Here is a 16514-nt window from a genome sequence, read left to right as displayed (position 1 = left end):
ATTATGGGTGAAGGTATAATGCGTGTAGGATTTTTAGCGTTTCTGTGAAGTTCCTTTAATTTATTAAAATTTTGTTTACATTTTACTTTAGCCTCACACTTAATCTGACTCCAATTTTTCACTGTTTATTACATTTAGATTGTGTTTCTAATTAGGAGCTAATTATAAATATTGAAAGATATAAACAGCAAAAACTCCAGTGTTAAATTAACTCTCCTGAGAGTAAATGTGAGACCACACTCAAGAGTGTTAAAGTGTTCAAATAAGAGTGTTAAAGTAACCCTGAAGCAGTTTTAAAGTAATGAGATGATTAACTGATTAACTGAGTGATGACTGACCATTAGTGATGAACACCTTATGATAACAAGCATAATCACCAAAGGAGAAATATCAAAATCACCATTATGGTGATCAGTGTTTGTTTTAGTTGGGCTCTTGACCCTTGACTTTTTCATATTTAATGTATTTATTTAGATATTTGATTATACAGGGTATCCCATACTTTCAATTATTTGTTCATTAGGAACCCAATATTGCACGCCCTGGTCAGTGATATTCAGAAATCAAAAAATCCCACATGATGTGCCACATGCTCCTTTCATTGGGCCTTTAGTTTGACCTATCCTGATGCAGATTTGCAGAAATTCTAAACTCCACTTAATCTACTGGTCATAATGATTTCAGAAGAATCCAGAATAAATAATTTTATTTATCAGGTAAAAGTATATCATGCCAATTACATAATTAAACAATTAGAAGCCAATTCAGAAACAATAAATACATAACATCAATTGCTCAAAGATGACTCTAAAGGTCCTTGCACAGTCCGAAATTCTCATCCAAAATTTCTGCACGTTAAAAAATAATAAATACAACCTCACATTGTTTCAAACACGTTGTGTTTACACACTGCCTCTGAAAATTCGGGTTTGATTTTCGGTGTTTTTCGAATTCATAGCAAGTGTTTTGTGCATTCAGAGCCACCGTACAAGCAAATGCCAAAATCCGGATTGGCGTCTGACAAGTTAATCCACTTCATCTTGCAGTACAAACCACTGTATGACAAACAAAGTGCGGGATACAAAGTATTTGCTAGCAAAGCATCAAACTGAGCCACTGACATCCTCAAGTAAACATTTCTCAGATTTAGGAGCTGGTTTTAGCACTAAAATGCTTTGTGAATACTCTTAGAGCCCTAAAATTAGGACTGATACACCCATTATTTTTTAGAGCTTCTCCTAAATCTGCAAGTTAGGAGCTACTTTTAGCTTTAAGATGTTTTGTGAATACGGCCCCTGGTGCACTAATTACAACAACAACAAAAAAACATTAATTAACACAAATTTTTTTATATTTTCGGCTTATCTTGTTAGTAAGCCATAACTGACTGTAAACCTTATTTATAAATTATACACTTTAAAAAAAACAGAAAAGTGTAAAAATATAGAATAATTAAAGCAAAGAAGATTTGACCAGATTCTCATTCTTTCATTTATGGTTGATCACTGAATATATCGGACCCTCGTCTGTTGTGGTGTTTTGTGGATGTGTTGCTGTTGTGTAGATCAGTTCTGTCCTGCTGTCCTGCGTTGCTTCAGGCGACTTTATATTGGCATAATAATCACAGTCTGTATCTGTCACCGGATTGGTCAAGTGGGTGTTACCAGGGTTTGAATCCGGCTGCTGATTGGTTACTGTGGCGTAAACAATAGAGACTTTTGGGCGGGTGTTGAGGTGTGATGCAGGCGTCTGATTGGATGAAGATACAGGCATCTGATTGGATGAAGATGCAGGCGTCTGATTGGATGAAGACGTTACTGCGGCGGCGTCTGTGTTTGGAATCTCTTCATACATGCAGTCAGTCTGAAAAACAACACATACATCAATAATTTAATAGTTGATATAAATAATCATAAAATCAATAAACAATAATTGAACATGTATGTCTGATCTTCTACAGGTAAAGATTTGAACACACACCTCTGTATTTTGATGCACACTTTGCTGAAATAAAGCTGAAAGAAAACAGAGAAATACCAAGTCAATTCCCACTCTAAAACATAACTTAATAATAATAATAATAATAATAAATATAGCTGCAAGCAGCAATACCGGGGCCAAGCGCAAAGAAGAAGACAAGACATGCCAAAAATGCTGGCAATGTCAAATCAACTGCAGCAATGAGCAATTAAAGACCTATTAAGGTTATTTTAGGCAAAATAGCTGTAAAATGATAAATACAGTCAATAATAATGATTTAATGATTTATCACTTTCAACCAATAGGTGGCACAGTTACAAAATTGATGTGGTGTGGTCAGAATAAGGGAACAATGACACATGCAAAGATTGGTGTCAATATATCAAAGCAGAGTGTCAATATAGTGTCAATATGTCATTGCAGAGATATAGCCTCAAGAGGCCTTTTCATTATAAGTATGGACCACATGGCGGTGCTGTTTTGAAACCGTTTAAGCAGCTTAAAGGCATGGTGCTGATGGCCAATTTCAAGTTTCGTAATGATACACCAATTCATTTGTGAAGCATAGCATTTTATATCATAAAACTGCATTGTAGTCAATGGGAATTTCATGTTTTGTTCTATTATAGCGCCACCAAGTGGCACAATCCTATCATTTTTTTATGTGTCCTTGGAGTGAGCCCATACATGTCTGTGTCAATTTTGGTGAAAATATCTTGTTTAGTTTTGGAGTTATATACATTTATATGAAAAAAGACATGAAAAATGACTGACACCTGACTTTGATTGGATTTTACACCCCCTTACTATCAATATTTTGACATTTGGGCATTAACATCTAGCTATCGACCTATGTTTTCGAACTTCTGATGCTGGTTTCGTCTCGATCGGACTAGCGGTTTCGAAGATATCAGCTAATGTTTTTAAAGTGCTAAATTACAACGCTGCACAAATAATACGCCTAAACCTGGCAAGTCTGGTATCGTTGGACTCGGCGAGGATTCAGGAGACAAAAAAAGTTACTCTCATGAAAATAAGTCAATCTCACCTAAAGTTATAAGCATTTGAAAAAAAAAATTATCCACTAGGTGGCGCTGTTTCGAAACTTCTTGGGCTCATTCAGGGCACCGTGTTGATGACCCAAACCGAGTTTCGTAACAATCCGTTCATGTGTTCATAAAATACAGCATTTTAGCACATAATTCAAAATGGCCGACAGCCAAAATGGCCGATATGGTAAAATTGAATATCAGACGACTCGGCATGCCGTCCTGAATGTAACGAGACCACTTTTATGATTTTTGGACAAACAGTTCAGAAGTTATAAGCAAAAATAGCAATTTTTCGTATCTCCGGACCAGTAGGTGGCGCTGCGCCGAAACACTGTATGTTGCCTCAAGTCATGCTTGTGATGACATGTACCAAGTTTGGTTTGAATACGATAAAGCGTTGTGGAGATATAGGCTTATGAGTGTTTTTGCAACCGCTACGCAAAATTTGTGCGCGTTTATCGAAAACGATTTGACAAATCAACTTGATTTGCAAGATTTTTTGTCAGCGTGGTCTGAAGATGATCTGGTTCAATTTTCGTGCAAATCGGACAAACCGTCTAGGACGAGTTCGTAAAAGTAGGTTTTTTGGAAAATTAAAAATGGCGGGGAAATTATCATGACCGAAAATGACATCATAGGTTGCAATTGAATCGGCATGAGCCAATGACTCTATTATGACCAGTTTCAATATACTAGGCTAATTTAATCAAAAGTTATTAGCATTTTTGTCAAGTTTGTTATATCTTTTGACCACAAGGTGGCACTGCCCTAAAACTTTTTGAGTACCTTCAGGGCATAGCAAGGAAGTCACATACCGAGTTTAGTAACAATATACTAATGCATTTGTAAAATATAGCATTTTTTGACAAAATTCTAAATGGCCGACAGCCAAAATGGCCGATATGGTAAAATTGAATATCAGACGACTCGGCATGCCGTCCTGAATGTAACGAGACCACTTTTATGATTTTTGGACAAACAGTTCAGAAGTTATAAGCAAAAAGAGCAATTTTTCGTATCTCCGGACCAGTAGGTGGCGCTGCGCCGAAACGCTGTATGTTGCCTCAAGTCATGCTTGTGATGACATGTACCAAGTTTGGTTTGAATACGATAAAGCGTTGCGGAGATATTGCCTTAAGAGTGTTTTTGCAACCGCTATGTAAAATTTGTTTGCGCGTTTATCGCAAATGATTTGACGAATCAACTTGATTTGCAAGATTTTTTGTCAGCATGGTCTGAAGATGATCTGGTTCAATTTTCGTGCAAATCGGATGAACCGTCTAGGACGAGTTCGTAAAAGTAGGTTTTTCGGAAAATTCAAAATGGCGGGAAAATTTTTATGACGGAAAATGACGTCATAGGGTGCAATCGAATCGTCTTGAGCCAAGGAATCAGAGGAAAAAAGAATTTTGTTTCTAGCCCTTATGGTTCAAAAGTTATTAGCATAAACATGAGTCAAATTTTGGACTGATGGTGGCGCTAGAGGGATTGAGTTTGAGACTCCAAATTTGCTACGGTGACATTTCAGACTGTCCTCTATTAGTGTGCCAAATTTCACAACTTTTTACCATACGGTTCTATGGGCTGCCATAGACTTCGTGGCGGAAGAAGAAGAAGAAGAAGAAGAAGAAGAAGAAGAAGAAGAAGATGAATAATAAATATAGCTGCAAGCAGCAATACCGGGGCCAAGCGCAAAGAAGAAGACAAGACATGCCAAAATGGCTGGCAATGTCAGATCAACGGCAGCAATGAGCAATTAAAGACCTATTAAGGTGATTTTAGGCAAAATAGCTGTAAAATGATAAATACAGTCAATAATAATGATTTAATGATTTATCACTTTCAACCAATAGGTGGCACAGTTACGAAACTGATGTGGTGTGGCCAGAATAAGGGAACAATGACACTTGCAAAGATTGGTGTCAATATATCAAAGCAGAGTGTCAATATAGTGTCAATATGTCATTGCAGAGATATAGCCTCAAGAGGCCTTTTCATTATAAGTATGGACCACATGGCGGTGCTGTTTTGAAACCGTTTAAGCAGCTTAAAGGCATGGTGCTGATGGCCAATTTCAAGTTTCGTAATGATACACCAATTCATTTGTGAAGCATAGCATTTTATATCATAAAACTGCATTGTAGTCAATGGGAATTTCATGTTTTGTTCTATTATAGCGCCACCAAGTGGCACAATCCTATCATTTTTTTAATGTGTCCTTGGAGTGAGCCCATACATGTCTGTGTCAATGTTGGTGAAAATATCTTGTTTAGTTTTGGAGTTATATACATTTATATGAAAAAACACATAAAAAATGACTGACACCTGACTTTGATTGGATTTTACACCCCCTTACTATCAATATTTTGACATTTGGTCATTATCTTATTGCTATTGACCTATGTTTTCGAACTTCTGATGCTGGTTTTGTCTCGATTGGACTAGCGGTTTCGAAGATATCAGCTAATGTTTTTAAAGTGCTAAATTACAACGCTGCACAAATAATACGCAGAAACCTGGCAAGTCTGGTATCGTTGGACTCTGCGAGGATTCAGGACACAAAAAAAGTTACTCTCATGAAAATAAGTCAATCTCACCTAAAGTTATAAGCATTTGAAAAAAAATTTCTCCACTAGGTGGCGCTGTTTCAAAACTTCTTGGGCTCATTCAGGGCACCGTGTTGATGACCCAAACCGAGTTTCTTAACAATCCGTTCATTTGTTCATAAAATACAGCATTTTAGCACATAATTCAAAATGGCCGACAGCCAAAATGGCCGATATGGTAAAATTGAATATCAGACGACTCGGCATGCCGTCCTGAATGTAACGAGACCACTTTTATGAATTTTGGACAAACAGTTCAGAAGTTATAAGCAAAAATAGCCATTTTTCGTATCTCCGGACCAGTAGGTGGCGCTGCGCCGAAACGCTGTATGTTGCCTCAAGTCATGCTTGTGATGACATGTACCAAGTTTGGTTTGAATACGATAAAGCGTTGCGGAGATATTGCCTTAAGTGTGTTTTTGCAACCGCTACGTAAAATTTGTTTGCGCGTTTATCGCAAATGATTTGACGAATCAACTTGATTTGCAAGATTTTTTGTCAGCACGGTCTGAAGATGATCTGGTTCAATTTTCGTGCAAATCGGATGAACCGTCTAGGACGAGTTCGTAAAAGTAGGTTTTTCGGTTAATTAAAAATGGCGGGAAAATTATTATGACGGAAAATGACGTCATATATTATATATTATATAAAGATTCACTGATAATATAAGTTAATGTTTTATCACTTTTGACCAATAGGTGGCACAGTTAAAAAATTGGTGTGGTGTGGTCAGAATAAGGGAACAATGACACATGCAAAGTTTGATGCCAATATGTCAAAGCATTGCAGAGATACAGCCTCAAGAGTCATTTTGGCATCATGGCTCAACTTCGTCACTGCGGTTTACAAAACGGTTTCATCTATTGATGCAAAATCCCTAACTTTTTGTTGACACAGTCTGAAGATGATACGATTCGATTTTGGTGGAAATTGGACAACCGGTCTAGGATGAGTTTGAAAAAGTAGATTTTGATCAAATAAGAACATTGAGGACAGTATGTTTGACCAAATATGGCAAAATTAGTATCTATATTCTTGGCATGAGCCAATAAATGTATTTTGACCCGTTTCATTAAACTCGGCTAATTTAATCAAAAGTTATTAGTTTTTTTGTACATTTTGTTATAACCTTTGACCACAAGGTGGCACTACCCCAAAACCTTTTGAGTACCTTCAAAGCATGGTGCGGAAGACCCATACCAAGTTTCGTAACGATACACTAATGCGTTTGTAAAATATAGTATTTTAGCACATAATTCAAAATGGCCGAGAGCCAAAATGGCTGATATGGTAAAATTGAATATCAGACAACTCGGCATGCCGTCCTGAATCTAACGAGACAACTTTTATGATTTTTGGACAAACGGTTCAAAAGTTATAAGCAAAAATAGCCATTTTTTGTATCTCCGGACCAGTAGGTAGCGCTGCGCCGAAACGCTGCAAGTTGCCTCAAGTCATGCTTGTGATGACATGTACCAAGTTTGGATTGAACACGATAAAGCGTTGCGGAGATATAGCCTTATGAGTGTTTTTGCAACCGCTACGTAAAATTTGTGTGCACGTTTATCAAAAACGATTTGACGAATCAACTTGATTTGCAAGATTTTTTGTCAGCATGGTCTGAAGATGATCTGGTTCAATTTTCGTGCAAATCGGACGAACCGTCTAGGACGAGTTCGCAAAAGTAGGTTTTTTGGAAAATTAAATATGGCGGGGAAATTGTCATGACCGAAAATGACGTCATAGGGTGCAATTGAATCGGCATGAGCCAATGAATGTATTATGACCAGTTTCATTATACTAAGCTAATTAAATCAAAAGTTATTAGCATTTTTGTCAAGTTTGTTATTACTTTTGACCACAAGGTGGCACTGCCCCAAAACTTTTTGAGTACCTTCAGGGCATGGAGTGGAAGTCACATACCGAGTTTAGTAACAATACACTAATGCATTTGTAAAATATAGCATTTTAGCACATAATTCAAAATGGCCGACAGCCAAAATGGCTGATATGGTAAAATTGAATATCGGACGACTCGGCATGCCGTCCTGAATCTAACGAGACAACTTTTATGATTTTTGGACAAACGGTTCAAAAGTTATAAGCAAAAATAGCCATTTTTTGTATCTCCGGACCAGTAGGTAGCGCTGCGCCGAAACGCTGCAAGTTGCCTCAAGTCATGCTTGTGATGACATGTACCAAGTTTGGATTGAACACGATAAAGCGTTGCGGAGATATAGCCTTATGAGTGTTTTTGCAACCGCTACGTAAAATTTGTGTGCACGTTTATCAAAAACGATTTGACGAATCAACTTGATTTGCAAGATTTTTTGTCAGCATGGTCTGAAGATGATCTGGTTCAATTTTCGTGCAAATCGGACGAACCGTCTAGGACGAGTTCGCAAAAGTAGGTTTTTTGGAAAATTAAATATGGCGGGGAAATTGTCATGACCGAAAATGACGTCATAGGGTGCAATTGAATCGGCATGAGCCAATGAATGTATTATGACCAGTTTCATTATACTAAGCTAATTAAATCAAAAGTTATTAGCATTTTTGTCAAGTTTGTTATTACTTTTGACCACAAGGTGGCACTGCCCCAAAACTTTTTGAGTACCTTCAGGGCATGGAGTGGAAGTCACATACCGAGTTTAGTAACAATACACTAATGCATTTGTAAAATATAGCATTTTAGCACATAATTCAAAATGGCCGACAGTCAAAATGGCCGATATGGTAAAATTGAATATCAGACGACTCGGCATGCCGTCCTGAATGTAACGAGACCACTTTTATGATTTTTGGACAAACGGTTCAAAAGTTATAAGCAAAAATAGCAATTTTTCGTATCTCCGGACCAGTAGGTGGCGCTGCGCCGAAACGCTGTATGTTGCCTCAAGTCATGCTTGTGATGACATGTACCAAGTTTGGTTTGAATACGATAAAGGGTTGCGGAGATATTGCCTTAAGTGTGTTTTTGCAACCGCTACGTAAAATTTGTTTGCGCGTTTATCGCAAATGATTTGACGAATCAACTTGATTTGCAAGATTTTTTGTCAACATGGTCTGAAGATGATCTGGTTAAATTTTCGTGCAAATCGGATGAACCATCTAGGACGAGTTCGTAAAAGTAGGTTTTTCGGAAAATTCAAAATGGCGGGAAAATTTTTATGACGGAAAATGACGTCATATGGTGCAATCGAATCGTCTTGAGCCAAGGAATCAGAGGAAAAAAGAATTTTGTTTCTAGCCCTTATGGTTCAAAAGTTATTAGCATAAACATGAGTCAAATTTTGGACTGATGGTGGCGCTAGAGGGATTGAGTTTGAGACTCCAAATTTGCTACGGTGACATTTCAGCCTGTCCTCTATTAGTGTGCCAAATTTCACAACTTTTTACCATACGGTTCTATGGGCTGCCATAGACTTCGTGGCGGAAGAAGAAGAAGAAGATGAATAATAATAATAAGAACGGGAACGGTTTCAATAGGTGCCTCCGCACCTTCGGTGCTTGGCCCCTAATAATAAGAACGGGAACGGTTTCAATAGGTGCCTTCGCACCTTCGGTGCTTGGCCCCTAATAATAATAACAACAACAACAATGAGTCACAAACTGTTACCTGTCCCACTTTTCCTCTTCCTCTTTTTCAGGATGAGGAACGTTCCAGAACACAGAGTCAGAACCAGCAGAACTAAACCCAGACCACCAGCAACAGAAGCCAGGTCTGTACCAACATTATATTGCATAAAATACACTGCTGATTCTGATTATACTGTCAAATGAACAATAACATTCTTATCATTGTTACAAATCATTTTTATTATAGTACTATAGCGTATTGTAATAGCTTATTGTGTAACTGAAGTGAAACCACAACGGTAAACCTCAACTCTTCAGAAGGAAACGCTTCTCTTTATGGTTGATGTCAAAGCAAGTTAACCACACGAGTACGTGCCTCCACATGTTCAAACCAATTTCCTTTCTCCAGAATGAGCTTATGCTACGTGATCAAAGCTGGGGCCGTTGCATTATGGGTAGTGTAGTTTGTGTACTTACTGTTGTTTGGCTGAGAGAGTACATCTGTAGTATTTCCTGTTGTTGTTCTTGTTGTTGTTTCAGTTTCTGTTTGATGAGTCACTGATGGAGAGAAACACCAGTGACGTGTGAATGTGCCGCTCATGCAGTCAGAACATGAACACACATAAACACAGCTCTAAAGTCACACACACAAACCATTCACATCATGTGAATATGAATAGAAGCTGACTTTTTTATTCATAACACTGATTACTTACATTTTAATGTTCATTCTAAAGACCAAACATCTGAGGACTGAACCGTCAGTGTTCAACACAGAGCTTTAATCTCATATTCAAATGTATTCAGGCACATTTAGATAGACAATATTCAATAAATAAGAGTCATAGAGCGACAGACAGAACTGACCTGACTGTGGATTCAGTTCTGTTGTACTGAAAGACGACAGTGTTTTTGAAGAAGAGCTGATGGTTGAAACCTCAGTGGTCTTTTTTTCTGAAGGGTCACAGGAAAGATCAACTTAAAACAATGACACAGAACTCCTTTAAAATACAAACAAGCTTACAATATATCCCTGTTTTAATCAGCGTCATGTTGTGCAAAAGAAAGAACATTAACTGAAAAAAGTGTAATTAAAAGTAAAGGTGATATGACAGTGGAAAACGTTCCTCTGTTGGAGTGTGTTTCAGACATCAAAATCACAATGTGTTTATGTTTACGAAATACAATTAAGTTGTTCAATGAAAACATTGGGAATACTTTTTTATATATATTTTTTAAATATATATATATATATATATATATATAAAAAAAGTTATGCTATTAACAAAATTAATCACTTACCCTTTTTAACCAGCAAATAAATCTCTGAATAGACATCAGTTATAGACATATCAGTAGATAAAGTCCTCTCCACAGCACACCAGTATGGGCCTTCATCTGCTGTTCTCAGATCAGTGATGGTGACGGTGAAAACTCTGGCCGTCGTGTCGTCAGTCAGAGAGAATCTCTCGTCTTTAGCTGGAGATCCTGATTTAACCATGATGTTTCTAATCCCAAAGATACACTCGCCTTTACAAAAAAACTTTGAATTTGTTTCATATCCAGATTTATATGAGCATCTGATGTCAACTCTCTCTCCTCTGTGTCCTATAACTGTCTCTGGATCACCAACAACAACAGCTGAAAACACAAATATCATTATATAGAGCTGTTCTGTGTGAGCAAGAGTCATAAGCAGACCAGAATAACTTACAGATATCATCCATATGAGTCTGATGATCATGTGATAACAGAGGAAAAACAAGAGAACATGTCAAACTCAGTGTAAAAGAGCTCAGAGTCTCAAACTCACCTGTACAGATGCTGGAAAAGAGCAGCAGGACGTCCCACATGATGAAGTGTTTCGCTTAAATAAAACACCAAATTCTGTGTGACAAACGTTGCGCTCGTTCTCTTCCGTACTGAGTGAACAGTGTGCGTCAGTAACAAAAATAACCATTTCCTTCCCCTTTCATCACTTCAGCTCTACACGACATCTTAAAAAGCACATTTACTCTAACAAACAGCACATGCTTTGCTTATTCTGATCTACAGTAGGCTACTTAGTTCCATAATACATTAATGTTTGTTTTATCAAAATAGGTTTTGTAACTAGATTCTTACCTTCACTAGTTTATTTTAAACGGTCTTGTGGTGGACTAAAAGTAAAGATATTCTGTAACTGCTGTTCTAAATAGTTTCATAGAGAGTATAAAACATGGATGGCGAGTTTGAAATCTGCTCAAAACTGAATATTCACCTCAGAATGAAGTTATTTGTCAAGTAAACAAAGAGAGTAATTCAAGGCCACACAGTGAAAGTAGTTCAATGAGTTCACTGTCTATTTGCAGCTGAATTCAGTCAAACTGAGTCATTTTAGATGGAGATGTACTACATATTAACGCTTCCCCGCCAAACACAGAATTTTCTGTGTTTCCATGTTTTTACTGTTAGACGCTAGGGGGCGCTATTACACATCTTCTGAATGAGTACAGAATCTCCTGATCAAAACACGCGTGAGGAAGACGCAGTAAAACAAGCGGTCGCATGTAAGCAGATGCTTATGTAAAATAACGTGATCATCAATATTAAACAGCATATCAAAACTATCTAATGTTACTGAACGAAATGTGGACCCAGGACGAGCTCTAGAACTGTGCAAGCATTAGGGGTGTTGATGGAGTCGATCTACTCCATCTGTGTTTGATCATCACTCTGAATCTGATCTGGATGTAGTCTTTCACAAAAAGATTGTAATGAAAACCAAACCCAATTGTCTTCTAAGTATTTTATTCGTGCAAGAAGGCCATTCACATACAGACAAAGTTTCTGCAGAGAAGGACAGCCTCACCCAGTGCGGGCTGCCTTATATATTCACTGTTACCCCTCACTCTGCTGTTTTCCTGTTATGCTTAAATGGAATTGAAGATATATACAGCAAAAGGAGGCAAAGGCCATCTCTCATTCTCCGAATAGATGAACCACTTCTAAGAAACAGCAGGATGTAGACATGTAACACCTTTTGTTGCGAACACAATTTTAGTTTGTCTTGTCTGACACATGAGATAGCACACATGCACAGTAATTTTCCACTAAGATCAGTTGTCTGTTGTTATGCAAACACATAAATAATATAAAGTAAATACAATCTGCATAAAAGCAAAATTTATTTCCACTACAATATGTATGTGTGTGTAGTCTGGAGCAGAACTGGGCCACGGAGCAATGGAAGAAGGTGGCCTGGTCTGGTGAATCACGTGTTCTTTTACATCACGTGGATGGCCGGGTGTGTGTGCGGGGCTTACCTGGGGAACACATGGCACCAGGTGCACAATGGGAAGAAGGCAAGCCGGAGGCAGTGATGCTTTGGGCAATGTTCTGCTGGGAAACCTCGGGTCCTCCATCCATGTGGATGTTACTTTGACACACACCACCTACCTAAGCATTGTTGAGACCATGTACAGCCTTTCATGGAAACGGTATTCACTGGTGGCTGTGGCTCTTTCAGGAGGATGAGTTTGCTGAATGTATCAATATCTCAGAGTATAATCAAAATACTTGACTACTAATACTATCAATTTCCGTCCACTAATTGATAAAGATAATAAAGAAGTAAACCTAATGTTGTTTGCATTTATTTACTTTTTTGCTCCATGTTTTTTTATGCCTTTGTGGCATGATGAGCTGGAGTGACGTCATGGAGTTGCGCCCGCATTTAGGTTGGAGCGCACCTGTGGTGGGTTCTCGTCTGTTTGTTCGCGTGCCTGGCATGGCGCTGCGGTTTTGTGTGTTGCTGCGACCGTTTGAGGTGAGTGGATTGATTGTAGTCTGAGTGCGATCTCCAGCGTGTATGTAGTAACTAAATGGTTTGTTTATTTAGTGAGCAATGGTTTGCTGCTGTAACAGAGTTCCCATCAGACTTTGGTTCGGGGATTTTCCCGTTTGTTATCAGCTGGCTGCTGTGCGGGCGTCTGTGCCCTTCAGTCCATGATGTATGAATGGCTACTGCGAACTATTAAAAGGATGTCTCTTTCTCATTGTGTACCTGATCCCACAGCCATGTAATGGTAAGTCAGAATCTAAATTTCCCCTGGTAAAAGAGAAAAGAAACCTAAATTGTCTTTTAACCATTTGTATGAATTTCAGGAGGATTTTGGTCAGTGCAGTGCACCGCTGTTTTGTCATGGGATGTTTTGATACTGTTGCTTGAAGTATTATACTCACATACTCGCTACTTTACATGGTTTGAGTGTTCTTTTGTTTCCTATTAAGATTCTTATTTTGTTTGGTTTGTTTTCATTATTTCCTAGCATAATTTTGTTTTGTGTTTTTGACTGATTTGGTCATGAATTGTTTGCTTAAATCCTGATTTATTTAATTTGATTTAATTGTGGATTTGCAAATTGTGTATAACAATATATATTTGTTTATTGGTTTTAATTTGAGCTTGATTGTTTGACATTCAATTGTTTTTTTTAATAATTGTTTTCTTTTTATTGTGTGTATGGTGTGGAGTGTTTATTTCTAGGAGCTGCGGCCGCCTTGCGTAGGTAATTGACTTCCCCTTCCTTGCTGTTGGTGGTGGTGTTTACACCGTGTGCCTGACTGATCATTTTCACTGGCCCATGTGATGTGAGCGTGCAGTACGTGTGAAAGGAGCGTGTCTGTCTTTTGCCAGGTATTCCTTGAACGAGGCCGCAGCTTCTGTCCTTTTAACACCATAACTGAGTGATTGGGGCTTGCCCTTTTCTTGTGCCTCAGATTTTATTCTGATAAATCATAATAAACTTTTATACTTTTGTAGTAAATACCTATGTCTCCATTCTCCTTCTCTTTAGTAGGGAACCTGTTCACTGGTCATATTCTCTGGGTGAAATTCCTAAGGGGGCGTAGTCGCAGATTAATATATAGAATATAGTATTTTGTCTCTTTAGTGTATGATTTATTTTGTTTTTTGAACCCCTTTCCATTGTCCGCTCCTCGTGAATGCCACACCTTCTATATTATGTTCTATATTATTTCTTCTTGTAACGTACTGCTCGGAGACTTAACTGGTTGAGAATCCAAACACAGCTTTATTAAAGGGTAATCCACACTCGTAGTCAACAAACAGGCAAGACGTCATAACAGGTAATCAGTCCAATCAGGCAAACAAGACAGGAGAGACAGGCAAACAGGTAATCCACGGAACAGGCAAGAAATCCTAAACCAGAGGCATGAAACCAGGGAAACCGCTGAGAAATGCAGTTAACAACAAACAAGACTTTGCAATGAATGAAAGACATGACCAGGCTTATATAGTGTGAGCTAACAAGGTAATGAGGTGCAGGTGGATGTAATAAATGAGTGCTGATGAGTCCGGGTGTAGAGGGGAACCTCTGGATTGTTCAGATAGGCCTTGAGGACTGGAGACTCCGTTAAGAGAGTAAGGGCTCGGAGAGTTTCATAAAAAAAACTTTAATAACGTTGGGCACTTAAATACAGGTCGTTGGTGAGCAATTGGGTTGCAATAGATTACACAATTACAGGGGTTTGTGTATGTAGGTATGTGTGTGTGTGTGTGTGTGTGTGGTCTGAAACAAAGAAAATAGTACAAATTAGATAAATGATATTGCAATTGTCGTTAGGATATTAAACATTTCCATACTGCCCATAAACAGACATATACATATAGGTTCAAACAGATAAACAGGTAAATAGTTGTCTGCAATTCGTTGACATTCACAATTATGACGATGTAGCATCCCAAAATGATCTTAATATGGCTCAGAGCAACATATGTACATTAATATAACAATAATACGATGTAGCACATGGCTTTGTATATAGCACGCTAGTTTTCTGACATCAATCAACAAAGAACGTCATATTGTGCAAATATACTCCCACAAAGCCAATACAACATCACAACAACAACATCAGTATCATTAATATGTATACATTTTCCCAAGAAATTACAAATAAACTTACTTTTCTGCATGAACGCACACAGCTTTAAAGTTGCGAGGCTCACCGTGACCCCGCGCCTGCAGTGTATGAAGCGCATTGTCTTAAAGGGAAAAGAGGGGAAAGCACATATTCTTAAAGGGGAAAGTGTATAGCATCAGTAAGCTGGATGGCCTCTAGTGGTTAAACATAAAAGTGCAATTAAAGGGAAAGACTTTCCTACACCAGGCAAGGGATTATGGGAGATGTAGTCCTTGATGGAGTGACAGTCTAGGGTGGAGTGCCCTCTGGTAGTAACCACAGGCACTCACACTAGTGAATTGTGACATAGCAGCCCCCCCTTAACTGTTTGTTGAGTCCATGGCAAAAAAAAATAAATCAACATAAAGTCCGGGAGGTTGGTGATGTTTGCGATATTCAGAAAGTCTCTGATGTGGTCCTCGAGTGGGAGAGTTCCTTGGCGTAGACGGACAAGACATACTACTGGATCCGTGTTAGGCGAAGTCTTCTGTAACGTACTGCTCCGAGACTTAACTAGTTGAGGATCCAAACGCAGCTTTATTAAAGGGTAATTCACACTCGTAGTCAACACACAGGCAAGAGGTCATAACAGGTAATCAGTCTAATCAGACAAACAAGACAGGAGAGACAGGCAAACGGATAATCCACGGAACAGGCAAGAAATCCTAAACCAGAGGCATGAAACCAGGGAAAAGGCTCAGAAATGCAGTTTACAACAAACAAGACTTCGCAATGAATGAAAGACATGACCAGGATTATATAGTGTAAGCTAACAAGGTAATGAGGTGCAGGTGGATGTAATCAATGAGTGCTGATGAGTCCTGGCAAAGGATTATGGGAGATGTAGTCCTTGATGGAGTGACAGTCCAGGGTGGAGTGCCCTCTGGTGGTAACCACGGGCACTCACACTGGTGAATTGTGACACTTCTAAACCTGGTTATTAATACAATAATATGCAATAATTCATGATATACATACATTTAGTGTGTAAAAAGTATATACTAAATTAATTTAATCTTTTAAAATCAAAAATACAATTATGAGTATTATTCATACGATCACTGTCTTGTCATTATTTGCCTTGCTACCTCCTACTTCTGGTTGTAAATGGCAGCCAACATCCAGTTTTAGTAGCAGCAACTTCCTGCTGCCGAATTTTCATTGAGCCTCCTCTTAACTTGCTTGAAAACAGTATTTTGCAATTGTGTTTGAGGATGCTAATGACCTAAAATATAAAATGACATAAAATATACATTCACCAAATCAGAAAATGAAAGTTTTACCTCAGGTTGAAGATGCTCCTGTCTGAAGACAGAGATGACAATATAAG

At 38.2% G+C, this 16514-nt stretch overlaps 1 protein-coding gene across 2 annotated transcripts; it reads right to left on the bottom strand.

Annotated features, from left to right (window-relative positions):
* Positions 1-452: 452 nt before the first annotated feature.
* LOC307123127 (uncharacterized protein) lies at positions 453-11165 on the bottom strand. Of its 2 annotated transcripts, XM_079811532.1 has the most exons (7): positions 11031-11156; positions 10520-10858; positions 10085-10171; positions 9695-9775; positions 9258-9362; positions 1981-2015; positions 691-1863 (listed from the first exon to the last, which is right to left on the bottom strand). In XM_079811532.1, exons 1-7 carry the CDS (start codon positions 11068-11070, stop codon positions 1489-1491), a joined length of 1062 nt encoding a protein of 353 aa, XP_079667658.1. In that variant the 5' UTR covers positions 11071-11156; the 3' UTR covers positions 691-1488. The 2 variants fall into 2 exon arrangements, with proteins under 2 accessions (XP_079667659.1, XP_079667658.1); XM_079811533.1 differs by lacking the exon at positions 9258-9362 and having other exon boundaries at positions 453-1863; positions 11031-11165.
* Positions 11166-16514: the final 5349 nt, after the last annotated feature.

This window comes from Gobio gobio (assembly GCF_949357685.1).
Source record: "Gobio gobio genome assembly, chromosome: 3".
Taxonomy (NCBI): domain Eukaryota; kingdom Metazoa; phylum Chordata; class Actinopteri; order Cypriniformes; family Gobionidae; genus Gobio; species Gobio gobio.
Note: the sequence above shows the minus strand (reverse complement) of the source record. Positions and strands in the feature narration are given on the sequence as shown.